The sequence below is a fragment of the Mauremys mutica genome, chromosome 3, assembly GCF_020497125.1.
Source record: "Mauremys mutica isolate MM-2020 ecotype Southern chromosome 3, ASM2049712v1, whole genome shotgun sequence".
In the NCBI taxonomy this organism is placed as follows: Eukaryota; Metazoa; Chordata; order Testudines; family Geoemydidae; genus Mauremys; species Mauremys mutica.
Window position 1 is genome coordinate 200,855,825 of NC_059074.1, and position 26,881 is coordinate 200,882,705.

The window sequence follows — 26,881 nt, forward strand, 5'->3', positions numbered from 1 at the left end:
CCACGGCAAGGTAGGCAATTGGCTCCATGTGTGGGAGCAAGGGAAGGAACAAGGGCAAAGGCCACTTGGTCTGTGACTGTGCAGATCCACTGGCCAAAACTCCCCCATAAGGAGCTGCAGGGGGAGCAACACTTCAGTACTAGCTGCCAAGTGACACACTATGCAGTAATCACACAGCTGTCCTACCTATCAAGGTCATATCGGTGTTGTATGAAGCTTGTGACTTCCCGCTCCTTCTGTGAGCTGAGGTGAAGGGGACGAGTGCCAGGAATGTTCATTGATAGGGGGTTAATGGAGCCTACACCGGCATGCACACTAGTGCTTATCCCCTCCCCCAGGGACTGAATTGTGAAGCCTTCACAACTGTAGATGTACAGAAATCCTAAATTAATGAGAATGTTGCCACTGCCTTCAATGGAAGCCAGACAAGACCCTCAAAGGGCCTGATCCAAAATCCATTGAACTGAATGAGAGAACTCTCATGGATTTGAGTAGACTTTAGATTAGACCTGTCATCTCAAAACTAACTGGTAACAATCAGGGGCGGCTCTAGACATTTTGCTGCCCCAAGCAGGGCGGCATGCCACAGGGGGCGCTCTACCGGTTGCCGGGAGGGCGGCAGGCGCTCCGGTGGACATCCCGCAGGCGTGCCTGCGGAGGGTCCGGTGGTCCCGTGGCTTTGATGGACCACCAGAGCTGCGGGACCAGCGGACCCTCCACAGGCGTGCTTGCGGGAGGTCCACCGGAGGCGCGGGACCAGCGGACCCTCTGTAGGCATGCCTGCAGGAGGTCCACCGGAGCCGTCTGCTGCCCTCCCGGTGACCGGCAGAGCGCCCCCCGCAGCATGCCGCCCCAAGCATGCGCTTGGCGTGCTGGGGCCTGGAGCCGCCCCTGGTAACAATTCTGCTTGTTTCTGATATGTACACAGAGCTGAAGCTGAGTTCTGGTACCATAACTGCCCTAAAGCAATGCTGAAACTTCTTAGAACTATCTTTAAACACCACCTTTAACTTTCAGAATGTTGCTGGCTATTAGTCCCTTACATCCTCTGTGTGTGTATATGCAGCGTACATATATCTGTCTTAAAATCATGGTGGTGAATGTTATTCACAGACCCTGGTCCAGGAAAGCAAGCACACACTGAAGTGTGCTAGATCAGGGTCTTTTTATTCACTCATTTTTTTGCTCAGCTTTACCACTAGCACCAAGAAAATGAAATTGAGGTATAAAGATCACTTTAAAAAAAATCCTGATTATTACAGCAGCATCTAAGATCCCCAATCACAGACCAAGAAGCTACTGTGCGAAGTGTTGTACAAACACACAAATCCTGCAGAATTTAATTTGCATGAGGAATCTTTTCTTTCAGAATCCCTCCAATCCCTCGTCTTGCTGCCTCTGCAATCTGGAATGGTGGGGTTTTCTTGTTTTTGTTTTTTGTCTTTTCTTTTAAGCTAAAGTAAGAATTGTATCTATTGAATGGCTTTGTTTTATGAAAAACACTATGCTGGTGAATCAAATGTTTCCTGTTTATCAGTACACATCAACCCAAGTAGCATTTGGCTGCACAGACCACTATTATACTGTTTGATTTATGCAACATTGTTGCCTGAAATTGCTGATGCTGTGCTAAATTTCCTTGTTTTGCAAGTGATGGAATAATAAGTAACCTTGTGGTGGGAGGGGAACAAGAGTTCTAGAGGGAAACAAACCAAGCACTGTTATCTGCAGTTCTGGGATTTTCATTATTTCTGAACACAGAACTGATTCTGACAGCTTGGTGCTCCTCCTGCGTGCCATATGCAAAGGCCTGCTCCCTCCATGGGGCAAACAGCATGTCACACCTGCTCCCCTCTCTGTTCTCCCTCTACCCAGCTCCTGCCCACAGGTGTTTAGCAGTTGGAGCTGTGTAATTAGGGATTCCCTAGACCAGCCCTAACCTCATCCCCAAAACCTCTTTCAGGGCTGGTGGGAGTGGAATCCCATGAGACTCTGCTCCAGTTCAGTGACCTGCTGCACTTCCATTGTCTGTCAGACCTTCGGTGCCCGTGGGTGGTGGAGTTAATGGGATTTGCTCTTCAGATATTCCATTTACTTGTACACATTCCAAATCTCCAACAAGTAGCTTCAAACCATCCTGGACTCCTCCTGCCCCTTTTTTTTTTTAAATTTTAAGCAACCTAGCAGAAGGGCAACTAAAATGATTAGGGGTTTGGAACAGGTGCCATATGAGGAGAGATTAAAGAGGCTGGGACTTTTCAGCTTGGAAAAGAGGAGACTAAGGGGGGATATGATAGAGGTATATAAAATCATGAGTGGAGAAAGTGAATAAGGAAAAGTTATTTACTTGTTCCCATAATATAAGGACTAGGGGCCACCAAATGAAATTAATGGGCAGCAGGTTTAAAACAAATAAAAGGAATTTCTTCTTCACACAGTGCACCGTCAACCTGTGGAACTCCTTGCCTGAGGAGGTTGTGAAGGCTAGGACTATAACAGGGTTTAAAAGAGAACCTCCATGAATTTATGTAGTTAAGTCCATTAATGGCTATTAGCCAGGATGGGTAAGGAATGGTGTCCCTGGCAGGAGAGAGATCATTTGATCATTACCTGTTAGGTTCATTCCCTCTGGGGCACCTGGCATTGACCACTGTCGGCAGACAGGATGCTGGGCTGGATGGACCCTTGCTCTGACCCAGTATGGCCATTCTTACGTTCTTAATAATGTTCCCTTATTTCCCCTCCTCTAAGTGACACACACAGCCTGAGGCCTGGGTTGGACAAATTAAGTTCTGCACTAGCAGTAGGTTTAAGGTGCAGTGTCTCATAACCCTGAGGAGCCAAAAACAAGCTTCAAACCATTGGAAAGAGCAGATTGCCAGCTTTCTAGAAGACATAAATTTCCTTCTAGCCCTGAAGAGACCTGAAATCAGCTAGTTTTAGGTGGAAAGGAGCTATTTTAGTTCACCTTCAACACTTTACACCTGGCTGTGAGACTCTACAGCGGAACTGTGCCAAGTCAGTTGTTAGGTTTTACAGGAGAGCTATGACAAATAGTCCCAATAACCCTTAGTAAAAACTCAGTAAAACAGAATAGCTCTTCTGTGACATCATGGCATATAGAAAACAGGCTAGTACTGTAGAGTTTTTATCGCCACTGGTTTGAAATGCCTCACATTAAGTAATGCAGCCCTCCTAAATGCTTGCTTGTAAAATTGCACGCCATCAGAGGTCTAGAATACAGTGGTGAAATGTCCTGACATGTATATACAGTATATTTGTGTGTTTTAATTACATATCTTCCCCATCAGTTTCTTTGTTCACCACCAGTTTGTGATGGTTTTAAATGAACTTTTGCCTCCAGACTGGTAGCAATGGAAGATCACGTGAGGGATGCTAAAGTGACCCCTCCCAAAGCACAAAATTGGCTGAGCAGACTGGCTGCTTGAACAAGGTCTGGGTTCTGTTCCCAGCTCTGTCGCTCACCCGCTGAACTGTAACGCTCCAGGACAAGCAGTGTCTCAGTGAGTTTGTACACGGTCTTGCGCAATGTAGCCTTCATCTTAGTGGGGGACTGTAGGCATTACTGTCCTCCTTAAATAGGAAGCATGATCTGGTGATTAGGCCGTTAAGCCTAGGACTTGGGAGACTTGGGTTCCATTCCCTGCTCTGCCACAGACTTTGAGACCTGGAGCAAGTCACTTAGCTTTTTTGTGCCTCTGTTCCCCATCTGTAAAATGGGGATAACCGCACTACCCTACCTCATGGAGGGGGTTGAGGATAAATACATTTAAAGATTGTGAAATGCTCACCCGCTAGGATGATGGGGTGGGGGAATTGTTTCATGATGCCACATATGGCGATCAGTTAGACTCTGAGCAAGAACCAGCCAGCCAAGAGAGAGAAGATGCTCAATGATACCTCCAGCACTGGCCCACCCTATCCAGCATCCCATCTCTAGTTGGGGCCATTTCTGATGTTTCGGGGAGAGGGGGAAATCCCCAGCATACCATCCTCTCAAATCTGAAATATATGGTACCCATCTGTAATTTTGGGCCCTAAAAACTCTTTATATTGGGTCCACTTCACTTACTAACCATCATCTGCAGTCATTTGGTATTGGTGACTTGATAGGAAAACGTTCCTCAAAGAACTACATATTCTCTTCTTCCCCAAGGAATCGATGTGATGGTGGTAGAGGTGAAAGAATACATACATTTAAAAACACAAATGGGATGATAAAAAAAATGCTGTCCCCTCAATGCACTAATTCTCAAGTGCTGGGTTGGAACTTGGTTAGCTCCGTAGATCAGCAAGGGGTAAGAATCACACTAAGATTTTTATTTATTTATTTATTTTAAATCAGGGCCATATGTTTTCTGCAGTAATCTGTGCTTCAAGGAGGGACAGTAACACTAACAGCAACGGTGATATTTTGTATCGTTCACATAAAACCAATCACGTGTTGTGAAAGAAACCGGCACAAAAGAAGAGCGCTCGGGCTTCACTGTGCAGATGATCATTGCTGAAGCCTGAATCCCTTCCACGGGGGGAATCTGAATTGAATACTCTGAATCAAGGGATACTTTCCTGTCAGAGTCCTGAGGACTAGCTACAGTATTTAGAATATGGCCACCATGCAGGCAGCTACCAGTCTAGAATTAGAGGCCACTCAAGAGGTAAGTGAAGCTTTTGACTTCTAGAACAACCCCCTCTGTTTATGGTGGGGGCGGGGGGAGTTCCAGTAAAGACAAGGTTTCTATTCTATTTATTCAGGTTCTTATGCTGCACTCATCACCTAGGTATCTGCCCAGGCTGGCACTCCGTTGTCATGGGCAAGCATGTTTGAGGCCTTCCTTTGACACACGTTGACATAGTTGGATCTGAAGTCTTTCAAGGCAAAAGACAGTAAAAGACCCTTCTTCTTGGCCAGAGATTTCTGAGGCAAAAGCGCAAGTAGTTCCTATTAAAGATATGAAGAACGCAACCTCTCTGAAGTGGAATATTTCCTCTCCATCCAAAAAATAAGGGTTCTCAAACTACTGGAGAGGATTTTACCTGCCTTTGCACACTGCTTTACAGAGTTTCCTCTGAAGTTATGTTTTTAGGCTTGGCAGGATTAGATTTTTTGGGGGGGAGGGGGAGGTTACTATTGATGATTGGGTTTTTTAAGTATTTTCCAATTTATAGACTGAAATTTTCAGTTGTGCAAAATTATGGAGGGAAGGTCAAACAATTATTGATGATATTGAGATTCAAAAAGTAAAAGCATTATTATAATTAAAACACAAATTGTCAACACCACATCAAAATATGCTACGTACATATCCTTAAATCAAACTCAGTTCTCAAGCAGCATTTTTCTCACTTTGCCTATCTGTAAATGTCTTTCATCAATGCAACTATTTTTTTCCTTAGTTTGTGTGCATTTGATAAATGTTTATTTCACCAATAGAAATCAAATCCTTCCAAGCCTACGTATGCTCAACCCAAAAGGCCCCAGGTACCTTCCTCTAGACATTCTCTGCAAAATTGTAATTGAGCCAACTCCCAGGATTCCCAGGAGGGAATACAGCTAGCTTGGTCAACCATAAAGATGCCTCCAAGGGCTGTACTGACATTTTGACAGTTTCCCTGAAAATTTCCAAGCTGTATTAACTCTGAATTTGGTGGTTCAGCAGCTACTTTTGGCATTTATAAATCGATTTGTTTTCCTGGTAACCATATCATCTGTTCAAAGCTGAGAGCTTTTTCTTGCCAATGCCCTTCATTTTGTTTTTTGTTTTTGTTTGTATTTTCTTTTTTGCAGGCCCAAAGTGTCCCTTTGCCTCATTCCAGAAAAATCTGATTGCACCATTCAGGTAGAACATGCCATTCCAAAAGACAGAAAAATGTTAGGCATAGCAAGATGCCTTGTAACTAACTGATTGAATGCTTCTTCTGAGGGGCCATTCTAGGTGAAAAAGTAAATCCGCCTCCATGTGAATTTTAATCCATGGCCTTTGTTTTAAGGTGTCATTGAGGCAGTCTGGAATGTAGACACCTGTCCACTGGATTGAGACCAAAAATTGTTTCATATAGGTCACTGAATAAACATCAACTGATGAGAGTTTTCAATGGCTACTGATTTTAGTAGGACTGTACATTTTCATCTCTGGTAAATTTCCCATTACTAACATCCAATCCAGTTCTTCTTAACTTTGTGTCATGTCATATTGCTTGTTCTTGCAGTTTTTTGATGGTGATAAAAGCCTCCTAGAAAGAGCTGTCACTGCAGTAAGGTGAAAGATCTGGATTTCTCCAAAAAGCTTACTTTTATCAAAACTTACTTGCATCAATACCAACCAGTCAAATCAAGGATGAGCAAGACCCATTAGTCAGAATGACAAATGGTGATGTAAAAGTCCAAAATGTAGGTGACACATCTCATTTAGCCCTAAAATATTTGCATGCAGTGGCTCTAAGACTTTTCTGAGATTCAGTGATCACTGAATGGCCTAATGGGAAGGTTTAAGTGAGCAGTATTTTATAATAATTCAGTGTTCACAAAAGATTGTGGGAAGTTTTCTGGATTAGTTGGATGAAAGAGTGAGCTCTAGTAAACACTTCGGGAAGAATCATTATATTGCTTGACAATATATAGTAAGGAAAGAAAGGACAGTTGACTTTCCAAATGCTCTTACAGAGCAATAGAGACAAATATCTAAGTAGTAATATAGTGTAAGCATCTCCACTTCACTGTAGAGTTTACAAATGTCTTTCTTCCAGGCATACTTTAGTAGGTACACTGTGTCATGCTGCACAACAACCTGCAATTAAGATGATCAACCTGTACAAAGGTTTAAAATATTTCTGTTACTATCACCACATTTGTTAGGGTTAATTTATAATACTTTGGGTGGGGTTAATTTTTTTAAATATTGATTAAATGTGCAGCCCTTAGACTGGAATGCAAACAAACTTACGCTTATAGCAACCCTACAATAGCTAATACAGACTGTCGTCATTTCTTAGAAAGCATGTCTATTAATTTCTGATTCCTTAGGAAGCATGACTATTAATCACTGATTATCAATAGCTAACTATAAAAGTTATCTTAATGGAAAGTGTACTCCAAAAATGGGTGGAGAAAAGAGAACAGATCCTTGATAGCCAGCATAACACAGACCATCCTAAAAAGTGAAAAATGAAGGTAATCCTTTTCCAGGAAGGCTGAGATTACCTTTATGTATGAGTAGTATTACTGCATATATCTTAATGTGTGTATGTATTATGTTATAGCCCAGAGCATCAAAAGATTTTTTTTGGCACCCTCAACAGGCTCGTACTATTGTCACAGAAGTGGTGTTAACTGTGTGCTGATATTCCGGTTGGCCATAGCACCCACTTCAACATTTGAGAAAACTGCTTATTCATGGCAGGAGAATAATCTGCATTATTGTTGTTTGCTTATCATAGTGCCAGAAAGCTGCAGCTGAGGTCGGCTCCCCATTGATCTAGTTGTTGTACAAATATCTAGTCCCTGTACCAAAGAATTTACTGTCTAAATAGATGAATAAAGGTGGGAGACTAGGGGATAGAAGTAGTATCATTCCCATTTCACAAATGGGGGAACTGAGGCACAAAGACTAAATGACTCACCCAAGTTCACATTAAGGAGTTTGTGGCAGAGCCAGGAACTAAACCAGCATCTCTTTTGGTCCCCGTCTCTTACCTGTAAGACAACTCTTCCACATCCTGGTTGTTAGGGATGCATAGACACACGGCACACATGTCTTCAAACCTATGCTGTGCTCCTGGAGTCCCTCTGTGGGTGGTCGGAGAGCCAGACTCAAGCTATGATGCTTCTGCTCCAACTTACCCACTTTGCTTGTGGCTTTACTTGTAGGCACCCTCCACTATTAGGTGAAGGGGGCAGGGACTCTTCTCAGTAAGAGAAATTATAAATATAACCTATGTAATGTGCAGAATGTTTGTCTGATCTTCCCTGTGAACTGAATTAAATATACACTGAACTGTTATCTGCAACCTGCCTGGTCGTTGGCACACTTGTAATGCTGTCTTTGTCTCTATCCACCAGCAAGTGAGGTGTAGGTGAAATGGATTAAAATGAAAGGGTTAATTTTTAAAGGTATCCTAAATCCATAGTGCCATCTTCTCTGCTGATGTAAATTGGTGTTGATCCACTAAGTTCAATGGGCCAATGTCAGCTTCCTCCAGCTGAAGATCTGGCCCTTAATGCGGAGAAGATGGCAGCTGATATATCAAATTGCAATGCTTCTTTCCAAATAATTTATCTGCTCTCTTGACAGACTTGTGATTTCATACCTGTGCAACTATTGTGCTATAATTCCTTCAATTATGAAAATGTTGATAATTTTTAATATTCAGAAGTAAAATGTCTTTCAGACCTCTGGCTTTGGTATTCCCTTCAGGCATTCCAACTATATCATATCATCTTTCTCATGATAAATCCCCATCTTTATTCTTGACAGTTTTGCATCTTCCTAACACAGCCTGATTTTTTTTCTCCTAATTCAAAACATTCAAATAAATGGTGACTACTCTCTGCTCCTGTAATGTATTTTTATAGTGTAATATAATATAGCAGTAAGTAAAACATCCTTGGCTTATTTTCAGAAATAACTGGTGATTTTGGTGTGTCCAAATTTCAGGTAGTCAACTTAATCATGATTGGGTGGAGGATGCTCAGCACTGCCTTTAAAATCAAGCTTCTTTTTAGATGTCTTAAATTGGGCACTCAAAATCCCTATTCATATTTGAAAATCTAGGATACTTTTTATTTAAAAAAAAATTAGAAACCAAATATTTAAATTTCATTAGTATGTGGAACATCTTGACAACCAATAAATGTCAGGGAACCTGCTGGTAACTTAATATATATATTTAAAGATAATAGAGTGCCTACAATATGTTCATTTAAACTACTTATGGCAGCTCAGTTCAAAATTACTGTGCATTAAAATCCACTGAATGCCACAAGCCTTCTAAATTAGGAAAAACATGTCAAACGACATGTGGAAATGGGCTCTTGTGCAAGAGTAGTTTACAGTGAGAAGAATGAATATTGTTCCCTGGAGTACATGAATCCCAGTTTGGTAATTCCGTACCAGCTTTTACTATTTCTCTCCAAGCACTTGTTGTCTTTTGGTTTTTTTATTTGTTCCATTGTGCATCTCTATTAGATATTGCTCATGGGCCAACTATCAAGAAACACCCTGCTGTGCTGTGGTGTGGCGAATGAAGGCATTTTCAACCATAAACAAGGTATTGTGTGGTTTAAAAGAAACCCTGACAATGACAAGTCTCAGATGGCTTGTAATTGTTTAAATGTATCTTACTTGTATTGCTTAGAGATACAGTGTCTTTGAGAAACTGACCAATTTGACAAAAGATTTAAATGATCAGGGTGCTACAGGTTAGATTAGAAGATGTTTTTTATGAAGCATGTCGCATGCTTATTTGGTGTAGTCCGTGAATCAGTCTGTTTATATCTTTTTTCCTAAGTCTCTCTTTCAAAAGAGACTTAGATTCCTAAGTCCTATTGACTGTCATTAGAGGTAGGCACTTGCCTGTATGGGACTTAGGCTTTTAGTCAGTTAGGCACTTTTAAAAGTTTGGGGGTAAAATTTAATTGAGTTAAATTCAAGAGTAAGGCTGGACAAACTTTTATTCTCATGGATGAATGTTTACTCACCTGTGGGACTATTTGCATGCATAGGAGATCGCTAGCATGACAAAATTCTGTAATGTTGCAATATATTGGCTGGCTGAATTCATTATTTGCCTTTGTTTTTTGGGGTTTTTTTGGCTGCTGGATGGTTATTTTGTGATTCTCAGTCTGATTAATTGCTAGGGTGCCTAGAACTTTTTGTAAGGGGTATGTTTGTTTGTTGCCTAAATTGCAATGATTGATTGTTTAGTGGATAGCAGTACAGGAAACCGTATCATAAAGATGAAGGAATAACCGGGCATTCACTGCCTATAGTATAATTAAGAATGCACTCAAATAGCAATTGAGAGAAACAATATTAATGAGGTCTAAACCATTGTCTACAAAGAAGTAACAAGATCTGCCTCTAGGTAACAAATGAACACTTGGGACCTACATTCATAATATTTGTTTAGCTGCTTTAGAGAGTGTGTGTGTGCCTGGTTCCGGTGCAGATATTTTGGCTGGGGAAGGACCCAATGGATATCCATTCCTTACACACCTGCGCTAGGGCTGAGCACAGTAGTAGTCCCTGTGTTCATGGTGTGTAAGACAAGTGCCACAGTCAGCACTTACCTCTCCACAACTCGTTCCACACTGGCCAGGCGTGGAGGGAAGCAGAATGCTATGTTCTCCACGGATGGCACGGTGGCTGCATTATCTGGAGCTCTGGCAGGCAGGGTACCTGTTTTTGAGGTGTGAGTCTGCCAGAGTTCCCCCTGAGGTGATGAGCCCCCTCACTCTGCCCCAATATGGGTTGGAGCCTTCAAGTCATATTAGAGCCCCTACTTTCTCTTGTTCAAGTCACCCTTGAGTGATATCTGAATCAGAGGCCACTCTTGACCATGTTGGCTCTAGTAGTCTTGTTTTCCATCTGACAGTTCTATCATGGAAACAGCATAATAGCTTGAGGTTTTGAGTGATCCACTGGACATTAGTTATGCCTGTGTGCAGCCTCTGAGCTGAGGGGGTGGTATGGCTTCAGAGTCAGGCTGTACCAATGCACAGGCATTGCCAACAGTTTATCTAGAGGCACATTTTGACCCATGGGTGAAGTCTGAGAAAAGACTTAGCCCAGCAGAAATCCTCTGTGCTAAGAGGGACAGAATTCTCCTTCCCCCACCCAACCTCCCAGACAAGATATAGACTAGTGCAGCTCTTGTTGCAGCCCATGGACCACAGTTGCAGCCCATGGACTACACACACTCGCTCAGTGGCCAGCTTCACCCTGCAGTGGAAGCACAGTGGTTCTGTTGCATCCAGGAACATCCATCACCCAATGATTCCTGCATCAAGCTTGCATCTTGTGACCGAGCTCCAGCATATTGTTTACTAAGAAGGATAACATGGGTGTTACAGAAAGGGAAATAATTCCTCAGCTTCTCTCTCCTAACCACTAAAGTCACCTACGTACTATCTTATAGCCTGGGGAATTCAATTCCGTTTTCTTTGAAACTTATCCCTTATGTGAAAGTTACTTTTCAGTTTCTTGTAGCCAGATCAACCAGTGGCGGTCACTTTTTTTAGTCCTCCACTAGATCCCTTCATCTTGCAAACCTCATCCCTCTTCCTCCTATATTCGCATTTAGGGCCCTGGAGATCAGCCTATTCAGTCTCACTTTCATCTCAGGCTCCTCATGTGGCTTCTCCTCTCTCTCTCTCTCTGGTAATCCCCTCTGCCAGCTTCTCATACACGTGCAGCTCTTCTCATCTAGCAGAGGAAGGTATAACCCAATCCAATGGCTGGAAGCTGGAGCTCGATACATGCAGGCATACATTATTGAGAATAAGGGTAATTGACCAGCAGAACAATCTAACAAGGGTCATAGTGCAACCATTTTAAAATCAAGATTGGATGCTTTTTTCTAAAAGGTATGCACGAAGAATTATTCTGGGGGCAGGTCTCTGGCCTGTGCACTACAGAAGGTCAGACTAGATGATCAGAATTGTCCTTTCTGGACTTTGAATCCATGAATTCCCCTTCTCTGGTAACACTACCAGAGACCCAGGAGATGGAGATACAGAAAACCATAATCACCCCGTCTGCTGCAGGGCTCTCTGTCTGTAGGCAGGAGTGTATAGCTGCAAATCCTGCCCAGTGGCACAGCACACTTGTTCATTGTTTTTTAACAAAACAAATGTCAGACTTTTTTTAAATAGGCAGTGGACATGTTTGAATCTACTGCCATTTTGAATACTGGCTTCTTAAGGTCTTCAAGAGAACCTATAATACCTCCATACTGCAGAGGACTGTATCTGTCTTCTAAAATGAGTGACATGTGGGGCCTGGTCCAAAGTCCATTGAAGTCATAGGGGAATTTTTCCACTGACTTTAGAGGCTTTCATTCAGGCCCATGTTTACATGGTCCAGCTATTTCCTTTGATTTTCCCACACACACACACACACCCCTTCCCCCAACACCCAATGTTTGTGGTGATTTTCACTTTAGCTAAAAATTTAGTGTTAAATTATAACTTTAAAAAAAAATTGCATGTGCACCATAGAGAACACACATTTGATTAAAAATAGACGTCAGTTTCAAACAGTGAGGGGAAAATACTGTCAAGGTTTGGGGAAGAAGCAAAACCAGTGGGCGCAAAACCCAGTAGCTGTGCAGAACCCTTTTACTGCCCTTACCTCAGCTGCAGAGACTTTGAAACAAAATTAGCAAACGAAGGTTATGTCTACACTACAGGTTCTGCCGGCATAATTTATGTTGCTTGGGTGTGACTAAACCACCCCCCAAGTGACATAAATTACACTGGCATAAGCACTTGTATGCACAGCACTATGTCAGTGAGTGTGCTTCTCCCACCAACATAGCTTCTGCTACTCTCGGGTGGGTTTTTTTATGCCAAGAGAGTTCTCACACATCAGCAGAGAGTGTCTTCGCCACACACACTACAGCAGTATAGCTGTCTCAGTACAACTGTGCCACTGCAGCACTGTACGTATAGACATGACCTTAGTTTGACTTGCTTGACAAAACATTGTTTCAGGTTTAACAATAGCAAAACCCAGCTCTGTGTGTGGTGCACCAAAATTTACTGTAGCCAAACATAATCCAATTCACTACACTGTATGATTGAATGCAAGATATTACTTTTAAACAACGAGTATATATGTCACAGCTGTATGGCGTTGCTCAGTTTCGCCATGATCTCAGACTGGCACGGAAGAGTGGGTATAGTGGTTTTTCATCCCTCATTTCATGGGTCTTTGGTTTGGATCAGCACTCCTGTAACTTTGTGTGATTACATATTGGTTACTTGGCCCGTCATTCTTTAATGTACAGTAATGTATGTTTTTAATGATAACAAGGAAGACTCCTTGTTGTTTTTGTGGATACAGACTAACACGGCTACCCCCTAATACTTGACTCCATGTTTTTAACGATGTAATTCACTCCTGCCCTGACAAAGCCTGAGTGATCTGGTTTGGGGCTGGGATCAATAGACTAACATTGGTAGCATTCTACTAGTGCAGGGACAGATTGTGGTCTGGACCATACCTGGGTGCATGGGGGGGAGCACTAGGAGCTTTCGCCGCATTGCCTTGCTTGCGGAAGGGCTGGACCCAATGGTGTGAGGAGAGAGCACAAGATCCTGAAGGCACCAAAGATGGCACAGGGAGGAGACAAGCCAGGCTGCATATCCATACCTCCACTCCAGCTCACAGAGTGGCGATAAGCCTGCAAGGGGAGTATGCTGTACCCGATTACGGGGTGTAGCAGCTGGTGCGTTGCCACTGCGCACTCTGGAGCTGCCAGAGGCATTCTGCCTGCCTAAAGCAGAATCCCGCCCACTGCAAAGAGGGGTCCCTTTCAAGGCACAATTGAGCCCCTAATTAGTTACGGGTGAGATTTTTTCCCAAGGCATTCGGCATTGGTCTAGCTCTGCTCCCACTGAAGTCCACAGTAAAGTTCCATGGCCACAGAGTTAGGCCAATGCCGAGTGCTTTGGAAATTCCTCTCCATTCTGAATTATTTAAGATTTACTAATTTTTGCGGCCTTGCTGCATACCAGAATCTATGAGCCTGATTCTCCTTTCATTTGTATCCGCATCATGAGCCATTGACTCCATTTAAGTCAATGCAGTTACACCCGCGTGAGAGGAGAATCAGAGCTTGAATCAATGTCTTAGCTTCGCTTTCAGTGTACTTCCTAGTGATTTATGCTACGATGAATCAATAAGTGGACATTAGCTTCCCCTCAGGATGGAACACTTGCCCCGCATACATTCATCTGAAGCACTAGCTACACCATCTATCCTCGCTTGAATTTGATTTGTTGCTCACGATCGTAAGCTAAAGAATATGACAAGTATTGGAAACGGGCACTATTAATCAGAGAACACGAGCGGAAATTGGCAGGCTAATGGCGCACTGTTGCATTGTTTACTGTACAATAGAATGACTGAGGTCACTGTTACGGAAAGCCATTAAGAAATGAAAAGCTTATTAAAGGGAAACTGCTAGCATATCAATTGCCTGTGGTAAGCACACATTTCCTTACCTTCACTGCTAACAATGCCCTGGATTCTTAAGTTGTGGTTTTTGTTTTGTTTTTTTAAAGTTTCACTTTTATTTGCTACACAATTCTCCCAGGGTCTGATTGTGTTCCCAAGATGACCATGTGGATCTTCCCACTCCTGATTAGAAAGAGGGCTTGGCGAAATCCAGAGCAGAATCTCCTACTGAGGGCTGTCCAGAGGCCTGGGGGTATGGGTTAAGGGAAGGTTGGTAGGCAGTGGACTGGCTATGGACAGAATGGAAATACGCATCATCTCCCCCAACGTTTCCCCTCTCACCCAGGCAAGTTCTTGGCAAAACAAACAAAAGGAAGTGTTTTTTTTTCACAAAATGCACAATCAACCTGTGGAACTCCTTGCCAAAGGATGTTGTGAAGGCCAAGACTATAACAGGGTTCAAAAAAAGAACTAGATAAGTACATGGAGGATAGGTCCATCAATGGCTATTAGCCAGGGTGGGCAGGGATGGTGTCCCCAGCCTCTGTTTGCCAGAAGCTGGGAATGGGTGACAGGGGATGGATTGCTTGATTACCTGTTCTGTTCATTCCCTCTGAAGCACCTGGCATTGGCCACTGTCAGAATTCAGGATACTGGGCTAGATGGACCTTTGCTCTGACCCAGTATGGCCGTTCTTATGTTCTTAAAACTAACAATCAAAGGCTGTAGTACACTTTTGGCTGTGGTAAGGATCCACCTTTAATTGGGGTCAGGGGGAAAGGGCATCTAAGGGCAGCCACTGGCTGGCAAAGCACTGGCTGCATGGCTCCAATGAACGTGTGCAACCAGTCTTGTTGCCAGGGCCACAGCCTGGGTGGAGGCACTGTGCCGCTGAACAGATGGTCCCTCTGATCTCCCAGGAGCCAGGGTGGAGCCTGTTCTGTGATAGGGCAAACCCCGCCCCCCAGAATAATGGGGAAGACATCTCAGCAGAGATTTTCTCTCTAGTAGCCTTCCTGTGGAGAAGTGGGAAACTGGACCCTCAGTTTGAACAATACAAATGAATGAGATCAGCTCTGCTTTCAGGTGCTAAGTGAATCAGTGTTTGGGGTCTGTCTTGTGAAGAAATTTAAACTTCCACCTGGGGACTCATAAATGTGGGAATGTTGTTGTTCCTTGGGGTTTTTTTTATGACAGCTTGGATTTAGGATCAAATGGGAGCTGACCATGTCCCTTTAACCTCATATAAATATGCGTTTAAGCAGTATCTTGTACAGTCCCTTTGTGTCGTGTATAGCCATTCCAGCGGGGAGAGAGATGAATATTCAAGAGTGCACAGAGCTCATTTTCAAACTCTAATAGCCAGCCCATTTTAATACTAAAAGGGACTTGTGCTGATTACATGGTAATGACCCGCAGGGAGTCGTTGGAAAAAATTAAACACTGGTGAACTTAATGTGTTGTGCTCTTAATAATTGAAAATAAGCTCAATTTTTAATGGCTAAAAAGAAAATGTATTCTGGGGCTGAGATGCAGTATGAAAAATGCCACCCTAGAGTGAATCTTTACAATCCAGCCATGTGTTTTGGAAGAAAATATTCTTACATAAGAAATATCGACCTACCCTTCCTGGCAGTGTAGCTGTACTAACAGTGCTGGCATAACATGGATGATGCTACTGGTTCACTAGGATGAGGCATCTTATTAGTGAATTATTGTAGTGAGAGAAAACTTGGGTTTCTGTAGTTCATACAAGTCTTGCAAAAGTTATTTTTTGGTTTAAAATATCTCGGTGTATACGTAGTAGTAGGCTTCATGCACGTTTATGAGGTAGGCGGTTTTTGTTTTTTAAATGACTGAGTTCTTTTACCTAGGCACTGCTCTGACGGGTGCCAGCTGGCATGAGTCACCAAGGGCCTGCCTGACCGCTGGGGACAGCACATACCCTCTCCATGCCACCCAGCCCTGGACTGAAGTAGACGGGTGTTGGAGCTGGCTCCAGATCACTAAGGGGCGAAGGGGACCTTCCTAGTGCAGCTGATGTCTTTCCTTTTGGTGCAGGGGGAAGGGCTGGGAAAAGAGAGTTTCTCCCTTGAAGTTCCAAACAGTTATTAATTTGCGGAGGAAGTGGGGGAAGAAGGGGCAGTATTAGCGTGTCTTTCTCCCAGCTCCTGCTCTCCTCTTTCAAATCAACTGCAGCCACTTCAGGTGGCAACTATTGCCCCTGCCCCTCATGAGGATGTAGGATTCAGCCTGGTGGGTCTTTCAGCCTTGAGGGGGTGGGAGGAAGAGGAGGAAGTGAGGTCATCTGGAGGCCCCTGAACATTTACTATTAATGTGTATCCGTAGAGTATAAATGTTCAAAATTATTGTTAATAAAGCAATTTAAAATAGAAGCCCCAGTAGCAGCGGGAGAAAGGACTCTGAGCTGTACCTACATTAATGGTCTGTAACCTGGAGCAATCTTGTACTGTCCTAAGGACAACTGTATTAGGAAGGGATGGCATTTAAGGCACTGTTGGTATAAACAATGGAGTTTCCACTTTATGAATACTCAGTGACTAATTCTCTTCTGGGGTAAATTGGTGCAACTTCATTGACATCCACACCAGCAGAAAATTGGCCCTCAATCTGGAAAGAAAATGTGGGTCCCCCCACTAATCCCATTGGTTTCACCAGGCCGTGGGATTGAGCCCTTTGATTATATAAGTAACTCAAACTCTGGGATTCCTCCCATAGGCATCAGCTCCACACCTTGTGATCTGAAAGAAGGTATCCTTCAACCTTGCTCTGAGATAATAAGCTACTTCAGTGGAGTTACTACAGATTAACACCACCGTGCCCCTCTTTTCTCTATTAGGAGACAAAGGGTAGGTCTATACTTACCTGCCGGGTCAACGCGTAGCGTTCGACTTCTCGGAGTTCGAACTATAACGCGCTCCCATCGACTCCAGAACTCCACCACTGCGAACGGCGGTGGCGGAGTTGACGGGGGAGCCGCGGACTTCGATCCCGCGGTGTCTGGACAGGTAAGAAGTTCGAACTAAGGTAGTTCGACTTCAGCTACGCTAGTCGCGTAGCTGAAGTCGCGTACCTTAGTTCGACCCCCCACCCTAGTGTAGACCAGGCCAAAGGCAATCTCTAATCTGTTCTACAATGTCTTGTATTTACTCCATGAATCAGGAAGACCTCATCAGTCTTTGGCACGGCAAGCAGAGTGAGGCTGTTATAAAATAAACATGGGTTCCTTGTTAAAGTTGGCTATTGCTAGAGTTATTATGGCACTTTTTTTGATACCTTTTATTTTTATTGTACCTTATCACCACACTTAATGTCATCATCTGCAATAATTGAAGGATTGTCTCCTTGACAGTTCTCCCAGATGAACATAAAATGAATAAATGCACTGTTTGCAGACATGTTTTAGTACAAATGAAGTATAGTTATAATAGAAATGTCCCCATGTCACTGGTTTTTCTGTGGACATGCTCTCTCTCCTGGAACTATTTCAAAATCAATGTTGCAGTAGCTATCATTTGGAAGGAATCTGCCACCCATACTGCCTGTCAGTAGCACCTTGCTCTGAGTGATCCTACTGAATTCGGTGGGATTATTCACAAGTAAGGTACTAGCAAATGTGAGGGAAGTGGTCACCTACTTTTGTTTCTTTTAACAACAGTACCAAATTCATGAATCCATCAAGCCCCATTTCCTCCTTCTCTGGGGGGAGGATTCACAGAGACCTGCAAGAGAGCCATTCATAAATATTGCATTAATTTAAAGGCAACAGAATGCCCATGAGTCTTTGGGGATGGTGCTAAGAATTAAATTAGTAACTGGGAGCACTAACATGGGTGGTGATACCAAGAGATAATAGACTTCCTGGGAGTCTTTTCTTTTTTTTTAAAGCACTTCTCAACACTACCTTTGCCTCTGCTAATGGATCGTGGTTACCTGAATTTTTTTATTCCTGGGCTCAAGATCAAATTCTGTGGTCTGCAAAAATAACAATGACGGGATAAAAATTCCGTGGGACCCAGAACTGATGTTTACCTGGACTATGGTTAACTTTCAAAATAGAGGGGTATTGTGCCAGCAACAGAGTTTTTGTGAGGCGTAAGCACAAACTCCTCCAATTATTTATCTTCAAGAGGTTGAGATGCATCTAGAGTTTATTTCAAAAACAATTTATAGGCCTTAGGACTCTTGCTCTTCCATTTGCTTAGTATGCTCTCTGCTTCCCCAACTTGTTACTAAATAACACTGTTAACTCATGTAACAGTAAGTATGGCAGAAAACCTCCCTTTAATTTGGCCTCTTCTTTCTGAAGTGTGTAGGTGCTGGCTGCCATCTTGGCCAATGCAGCAGGAATTGAAAACCAGGGCGCTCAAGAACTAGAAGCATGAGCTGCCAAAGCTCTCTAGTTGGGGGTGTGACACTCATGCTTTGTGGATTGGGCAAAGAGGGGGACCAGTATATTACATATAGATGGAATCTTCTGGTTTGACGGCAGAGGACATACATTCTAATCAACAATGCCATTTGTTGAACTCATTAAAGAAAAACACAACATGGAACTAGATGGAAAACAAGCTCTATATGAACAGGGGGAGGGGAGTAACAAATTCCCCCCCCTTCCCCATTCGATACAGTAGCAAGCTCCAATCAACCACAACCACATGGCACTGGAAGGATCAGAATGCATTGCATTGCCAGAAACGATTTAGAGCCACTGGTCTAGATGGTTTTGATGGTTTGATCCTATGTTCACTTGTGGCAAGGGTAAAGCTTCCATTGACTTTTTAATGCAGCAAGTTGAGGGCCTAAGTCTAAAATTATTTATTAGTTTTGTATTACTGTAGCAACTAGTAGGCCCAGTGGGTCCCATTGAGGTAAGGGATGCTGTACAAACAGAACAAAGACAATCCTTGCCCCCAAAAAGCTTGCAGTCTAAGTATAAGAGGGTGGATACAGACAGTGATGAGGGGAGTACAGTGAAACAATAACAGTTCTGGTCAGCATGATTGGCAGTGGTTTCAACACACTAGCAGCATATCTGTTGTCAGGCTTTTGTAGATTTCACGGCAGAGGAGAGTTTCAATTTTGCAGATGTTTCTCCCAGTGTGAGGGGCGGCATGGGAGAAAGCACAAAGACACTTGTTAAATTTTTAACAAGTGGGTGATGGAAGCTAGTATCGTGGGCTGCTCAGTGGTGGGAACTGAGCTTTTGATACTGAATGAAAAATGGTAAGTAGGGTGGGGAGAGGTTATGGAGGGCCTTGAAAGTGGACAAGTAGATTGTCTCCTTCTTTTCATATCAAGCATAATGTGGGGGATGCAAAGAGGACTGCCACAGTCAAAGCTTACAGTATAGGAAGATGAGCTGTGTAGCGGCATTCTCCATGGACATGAGTGGGTCACAATGGCCGTTGTCAAGGCCAGAAAAAAGGATATTGCGTAGGAACGTAATGTAGAAATGCTCTCTAAAATATCCACCATGGTTTTTGCACAGGGCGTCAAGCTGGAACAGGTTTGCATGTGATTTCCTACAAAGGAAAGCTGGGGTATTTCAAAATAGAAAGAATACATGCAACCTCTCACGTTATCTGAAAAATTCACATCAGTCAATACTATCTGAGAATCCTGCTAGAAAAGTCAGTGTTCACATGACAAAATGTACTTGCACACCTGATGCATGTAATCCTGGAGCAGGCATTGAACTGCACGACTCTCAAACCCAAATTTAACCTCGCTATAAATCCACCAAAAATTATGGTCTCCATCATAAAGTCTGTACATTTGTGGCATTATATAAATATTAATTTTTATCTAATTTTGTGTTCTCTCTGAGAAGCCAGAGAAGATTACTGAGGAATTTAAAAAAAAAGGAGGGAGGAGGGGCTTTTTTTTATAACAAAAGGAGCTTTGCTTTCCATGATGAAGAAGCTCTGCTGGCCAATAAATGGAACATATATTGCTTTTCTATTTATCTCTCTCAAGAGCTACTCCAGTCTCCGATCAGTTCCATAATACGGAACTCTTTGGCTTGGAATGCCCTGACCGGATGCTCTTTAAAGGCTTGTCTTCACTCCGGAGCTAAATCGACACTGCTGCAATCGATGCAGCAGCATTGATTTAGCATGTCTAGTGAAGACAAGCTCTGTCGATGGAAGAGTGCTCTCCCATTGATTTCTGTACTCCACCTCAATGAGAGGCGGAAGCAATGTCGGTGGGAGAGCATCTCCCATCGACATAGCATAGTGTGGACCCCACGTGAGTAGATCTAAGCTACGTCGACTTGAGTTACACTACTAAAGTAACTCACAGTGCATAGCTTAGATCGATCGGCAGCTGTAGTGTAGACCAGGCCTGGTGGAAATGAGCCCCTCTTCTGACCTCTTTAGGAAGTACAACGGCAAGAGTTCTTCCTCTTCCGTGCAGATTTCTTCCTTAGCTACAGAGGAACTTGGCCACATTACAGCAGGGCTTGATCCCTTTGCACCTTCAGTTCTTCAGTCACAAGTGTATCTACCAATTTGCATCAATATATTTCCCCAACACTTTTGCCCTTGAAGCTAAATTAGCCACACACACAGAAGGGTAAATGCTGCTTTACGTGTACTTAGTGACCATATCTGTGCATGCTCAGTAGGTGACTTTCACAGAGGCATAACTCTGATAAAAGAAAATATTCTCTTGAAAAAATAAAGGCTCTTCTCCTGGCTGAGGGCTATTTCCATGCCAGATTTTAACTTTCTACCTCCAGCCATTGCAGCTGGCATGTGACTCAAAAATCATGTCGTTAGAGCTGATAAAAAATTTTCCAATGAAACTTTTGTCTGGGAGAATACTATCTTGTTGAAATCTAAGTTTCATGGAAACCAGTCTATTTTGACTAATTTAAAAAAATGGAACTGAGCGTTCTGATTGAAAATATCCATTTTTAATGTTTTCTGAATGAAACATTCAAACTTTTTTGTTTCAAAATATTTCATTCCAGTTTTTGTTTAAAAGTATGTGTAAATAAAGTAAAGTCAAAAATCAGAATGAAATGTTAAAATTTAATCAAAACAAAATGTTTTGATCAACCTGACACTTATTGGGTTTTATTCTGAAATCTTGTTTCACAGGAAGTTCAATTACATTTTTTGTATTTATTTTTTTGTTGTTGTTCCATTTCAGAACGGAATTTTTTTTGAAATTTCATGTATAAAAGGAAAATCCAGTTCCCACACAGTTCTAGCTGCAATATCTTTTTTATAGGTTCTCTTGTACTCAAAATGGAAGGTACTGCAGTGTTGCCAACTCTCATGATTTTATTGCAAGACTTGTGATAGTTGATGTCTATCTTAAAGCCCCAGGTCCTGGAATCATGTGAACGCCTGAGAATCTCAGCTTTGATTTTAAAAATAAGTATGTTTCTAGCCCAGAGGGCTTCAGAGAAAAGCTTAAAACCATTATTCAAGTACATTTGAAAGCTTCAGCCATCAAAGAAAATGAACCCCAATTTTTATTTTTATTTTAAATCTTGAGATTTTTAAGCTATTAAATGTTTGTGGGGAGGGGCTGACTTGTGGTTTTTTATTTTTATTTTATTTATTTATTGAATGCTAAAGGTTGGCAATATTGGCATGGCTTTTGTTTAAACTTTTTTTTTTTAAATTGCCAGTGGCTAGAAACCAAAAATGGAAAATGTCAACCCAAAACCATGGGTTAGGATAAAAATATTTGTGTTACTGTAGTACCCAGAAGCTGGAGTCACTGACCAGGACAGCCTTGTGCTAGGCACTGTAAATACACAGAACGAAAGGATGGATCCTGCCCCAAAGAGCTTACACTCTCTAAAGATAAAACAGAGCTGACAGGTGGAGCCAGGTAGCCTGCTCCTGCTGTCATTAGTATTCCACTGACATGGGCTCCCGCTTGTTATTGTGTTTCTGTTTTGTTTTTTAATTTGATACTGACCAATAATGAAGCAATGACTGAAAACTTGGAGCATGCAGGTTTATAGTTAAGCACCAGTGGAAACAAAATAAGAGATCAGCAGCTGAGAATGGGAGGAGCAGAGTGATAAGACTTCACAAAAGGAAGCTTAAAATGACTAAGTAAGATCTTAGCAGTAGAGAGAGAGAGAGACTAAAGGGCACTTGATTTCAGACAAGACAGAATAATTGGAGAGAGCTCAGAAGAGAGGAACAAAACCGATGAAAGGTTTGGAAGATAAGACCTAGGAGGAAAGGTTAAAAGAACTAGGCCTGTTCTATCTGGAGAAAATAAGCTTAAAGGAGACATAATTCTCTACAAGTATGTAAAGGGAAGGTATAAAGAGGACAGGCATCAATTTATTCTCACCAGTCAAGGAGGATAAAACTAGGAGTAATGGGTTTAACCCTTAGAGGGCCATGGAGGAGTATCCTCCTATTTGCTATGTACTCTTTACAGAAGACCTGGAGACTTACATCCTATTTCCAAGCAACAGAAACTCTGCCTTTTTCTCCTCTGTCTCCCTCTCCTCCTCCAGCCCAACAGCCAGTTCCCAGCCCAGGGCTAGACTGGCTTCCCATGAGCCCAATGTCCTCCAGACCTCTACCCATCTTCGAGCACTGCTGGCCCCACCGCCCCGTTAGCTCAAGCTGCCACCGCTGTGCTTGCTCCAAATGCTTCAGGTCTTGCTGGTTCCCAGTCCAACAGATGTGTTGAATACTGGTAGCAGAGATAAGTGGGTTATTTCAGGACCATAGTCCTAGGTGGAGGAGAGAGTGTTTGTCCAGCATGAGGCAGCAGGAATGGTTCCCTTCTCCCCCCCTCCCCAAAAAAATCCCAACCTATCCTGCTCCCTAGTTGCTTAGAATCTTTCCTCTTCCCTGGTATAATGGCCCGACAGCAATCTGACTAAAACCCTAGAAACATCGCCCTTCTCCAAGGTATCAAACACACTGTAGGCTGGAATGAGTCATTGGGCTGTGCTCAGAGTAAGTGGCGGTGTGGAAGCCGTCCTGCCCTGGCAGTAGCCTGGGTGAGACTTGTGACCCCTGCACCTCCCTTGCTGCGGGATCTGGAGTAAATTACTTCAGCCCTTTACAGGGTGCAGTTTATCCATCTTTCCCCTGTGCATCGGGCCGCCCACTCCTTGACCCTTTCTGGCCACCCCTTGCAAGTACTGGGCAAGCAGCCTCTGCTCTCCTGCTGTCCCTGCTCGCCGTGGCCAGAGCCGCAAAGGGTTAGGGGTAATCTAGCCCCGGGAATGATTAATCAGTCTCTTGAGGATTAAATCATAGCAGCAAAAAAAAAAACCCGTTAAATAGCCCAAAAGGCATTATCAGAAGAAACCATGGAACCAGTTGTCCTGGGTAGCTGTAAAATCGCCCTCACTGGAGAGACACAGGGCTAGATCAAACTCCCATCCAAGGGTACTGGAGATTGTTGGAGAACAATAATGAAACCAGTCCTGTCACTGTGCAGCAAGTAGACAAGATGACCCAACAGCGCGTTCTTCAAATGATCTCAAAAACAGCCAACTTCACCATGCAGCTGAGGTGGGGCCTTGGGGAAGGGGGGGAGTGGGGGTGGAGTCTTGGGCAGAGCAGGGGGTCGAGCACCCCTCTGCAAATCAGAAAGCTGGCACTTCTGCTCTAAATCCCCCCCGCCCCCTTGCTAGCCAGCCATGCAGGGGATAGCAAACTGCTCCTGCAAAGGGGTTTGGTAGCAGGTGTTCAGCCTCAGTGTGCCTGATGTTTCCTGGGCTCCCCCAAGGGCTGTGCAGCTTCAATCTCTCGTTTGCTATGGGTGAATCTAAACGGCACCGTCGGGCCCTCGATATTCTCTTTTCACAGGAGATCATTTCTCTCCAAAAGGCGAGCTGCACTGCACGAATGGAGATTTTGCTAGTGTAGGAGTAGATGCTGAAGGGTGGCTGGAATCTGTAGCAGGATCTCTACTTGTCTGGCATTACTGAAATGGCAAACAAGCAACAAACCCTCTTCTAACTTCAGCAGGATTCAATCTAAGTATGAATGTGCTAGGACCTGATGCTCGGCTTGCAAAGATTTAAGACTGCTGAGTATCTGGCCTATAGTTCTGAGATGCAAGTTCTTCTATTTACTTCTGTTTCATATTAGGTATCATCATTATCATGACATAGCTAATCACTTTGAGGATAAATACAGAAAGGATTATGAGTCGTTCAGATACTACAATAACTGGGGCCATATCATAGAATCACAGACTATCAGGGTGGGAAGGGACCTCAGGAGGTCATCTAATCCAGCCCCCTGCTCAAAGCATGACCAATCCCCAACTAATCCCCAACTAAATCATGAGACCTCCAATAGATCTCAGTGGGATTATGTGCAGAGTAAAGCACAACACCCTGTGAGTAAGTGAGGCAGAATTGGAAATTTTGAATCAGTAAAAATTAACATCCGTTTTATACTCTACAGGTAATGACAGATTAAAAAGCTGAGACAATGTCAAGATAAACTACTTCTTGTTTCTGTTCTCCCACACCTCCCCTTCCCCTCAGGTTTTTCCACCATGTTTGGAAAGAAAAAGAAAAGGCTTGAAATTTCTGGACCGTCAAATTTTGAGCACCGGGTTCATACTGGATTTGATCACAGAGAACAAAAATTTACAGGACTACCTCAACAGTGGCACAGCTTGCTAGCAGACACCGCAAACAGGCCGAAGCCTATGGTGGACCCTTCATGTATCACACCCATCCAGCTTGCTCCCATGAAGGTAGTGTACAGGCTCTGGGTTTCCTGTTGTCTTTGAGCTTTTCATGCAGGTTCCAGCTCTTGGCAGTTTTACAGGAATAATGTTGGTACATGTTCTCCAGAAGGTCTGAGGGTTATACTTGTTCATGCACCAAATGTATATTTGTTGGCCCAGGACCTGCTACTAATAAGGTACAGATGGAATGCTGGACCTGCCTGGAGTCCCACCAACTTCGTCACGGATCAGTGCAGGTACAGAATCCACCCGCCTGCTATCATGTTCAGAAACTGGGCCGTCATTTGTTGCTCTGTAAATCAGCCGGTTTCCTTTCCTTTCATCCCCACTATAGCCATGAGACTAAATCCTGGACCTTTTAAGTCAATTGGAGCTCTGCCATTGACTCCAGTATAATCAGGATTTATGTGTATATTGTATTTGTATTATCATTATTACAAGTACTGATAGCATTGGGGCACCACACAATTGGGATCCAAGCCACAGCATGCTAGGTGCTGTCTAACCCAAAAGGAAGATATTATCCACATCCCAAAGAGTTTAGTCTGAGACATGCAGCATATAAAGTGTTAGTGGAAGGCTATGCACCAAATCAACTGTTAAATACTTTGAGGGCGAGAGAATACTCTAGCAAATGTATTTTTAAAAACAAATATAAAAATGACCTAAAATAGATTTTATGTGCATAAAAATGTCATACCTCCAATGAGCAATACATTGGCACTGTCCAGGATTAGGTGAAAGTTTTGCATATCAGGCCTGGTCTACACTGAGGGGGAGGATCGATCTAAGTTATGCAACTTCAGCTACGTGAATAACGTAGCTGAAGTCAACATACTTAGATCTATGTACCACGGTGTTTTCACTGTGGTAAGTCAACTGCTGCTGCTCCCCCGTCGACTCCGCCTGCACCCCTTGCTCTGGTGGAGTACCGGAGTCGACGGGAGAACGCTCGGCAGTCAATTTATTGCGGCTTCACTAGATGCGATAAATTGCCCCCTGCTGGATTGATCTCTCCGGAGGTAAGTGTAGACATGCCCTCAGGGTGGACAACTGCAAATCCCTTTTCCAATTGTATTGAGCTCCCATTTCTAGCACTCTAGGGCTGCAAGATATCAGATCGTAAACCTGGCGCTGGAGTGATTGTCCATTTTGGGCCTTAGGCAAGGGTGATGTGGAGAGAAGCACCACACTTTGGGAAGGAAGATTTTAAAAAATAAATAATAATTAGGGCAGCTGTGTGAAGATCCTTTAGAATTGAGACATGCTAGACTAAGTTCAGGGAAGATGGGTTAGTGGGCAGAGTGCAGGTGAGACAGTCAAAGGGGCATGATAAATGCATGTTCAGTTGGCTCTACAGTATCACACACCTGACATGTGCACGCGTGTGTTTTCTCTCTTCACACATGCTGCTCTTTCTTTCTTACTCTTACTCTACCACTTTCCTAGAAGAGACATTCTGTGACTTAAAATTCTTATCAGCTTCTTTCCATCCATGGAAAAAATATCAATTCTGAGAGTACAAATCATTCATTTGTATTTGTTAATCCTCCTTGCCAAAGTCAGATTTACTGCCAACTGCTGTGTAATGCACTCTCTACCTGCAGGATCAGGGTTGTTGCAGAGCAAAGAAGGATTTCTGGTGTGATTTAAAATAGCTTGCTGTTGTGTAAAAGAAGCACTGGAGTAATGGAAAAATCAGAAAGGCATTTGCCCGCTAGATGTGCATGAGAATAAGGACAATTGCATTCCACAGGATGTGCCATATATCTGATCCACTGGGTATTTGGCTATAAATTAACAAAGATGTTATATAGAGGAAAAATCAGATTACTGTTTTGCTGCAATCTTGTCCATTTTATGGATTTCTTTCACGTGATCCATCTTTAGGCTTAAAATCTTTTAAAATGTATTGGATTTGTCAGCTCTGCATAGACCGTCTTAATCAT

The 26,881-nt window shown here is 43.1% G+C and overlaps 1 protein-coding gene across 4 annotated transcripts in view; it reads left to right on the forward strand.

Annotated features, from left to right (window-relative positions):
• The window catches only part of PAK5 (p21 (RAC1) activated kinase 5), a 238,303-nt gene that overhangs the window by 141,373 nt on the left and 70,049 nt on the right, over positions 1–26,881 (forward strand). For 2 of the 4 annotated variants that reach the window (XM_045008378.1, XM_045008381.1), the window contains exons 1-3: positions 4,538–4,679; positions 9,207–9,288; positions 24,724–24,938. In XM_045008378.1, the coding sequence (XP_044864313.1) occupies positions 4,629–4,679; positions 9,207–9,288; positions 24,724–24,938 (348 nt within the window). In that variant the 5' untranslated portion in view covers positions 4,538–4,628. Of the gene's footprint in view, positions 1–4,537; positions 4,680–9,206; positions 9,289–24,723; positions 24,939–26,881 lie in introns of those variants that run through there. The other 2 variants (XM_045008379.1, XM_045008380.1) reach the window with 1 other exon arrangement.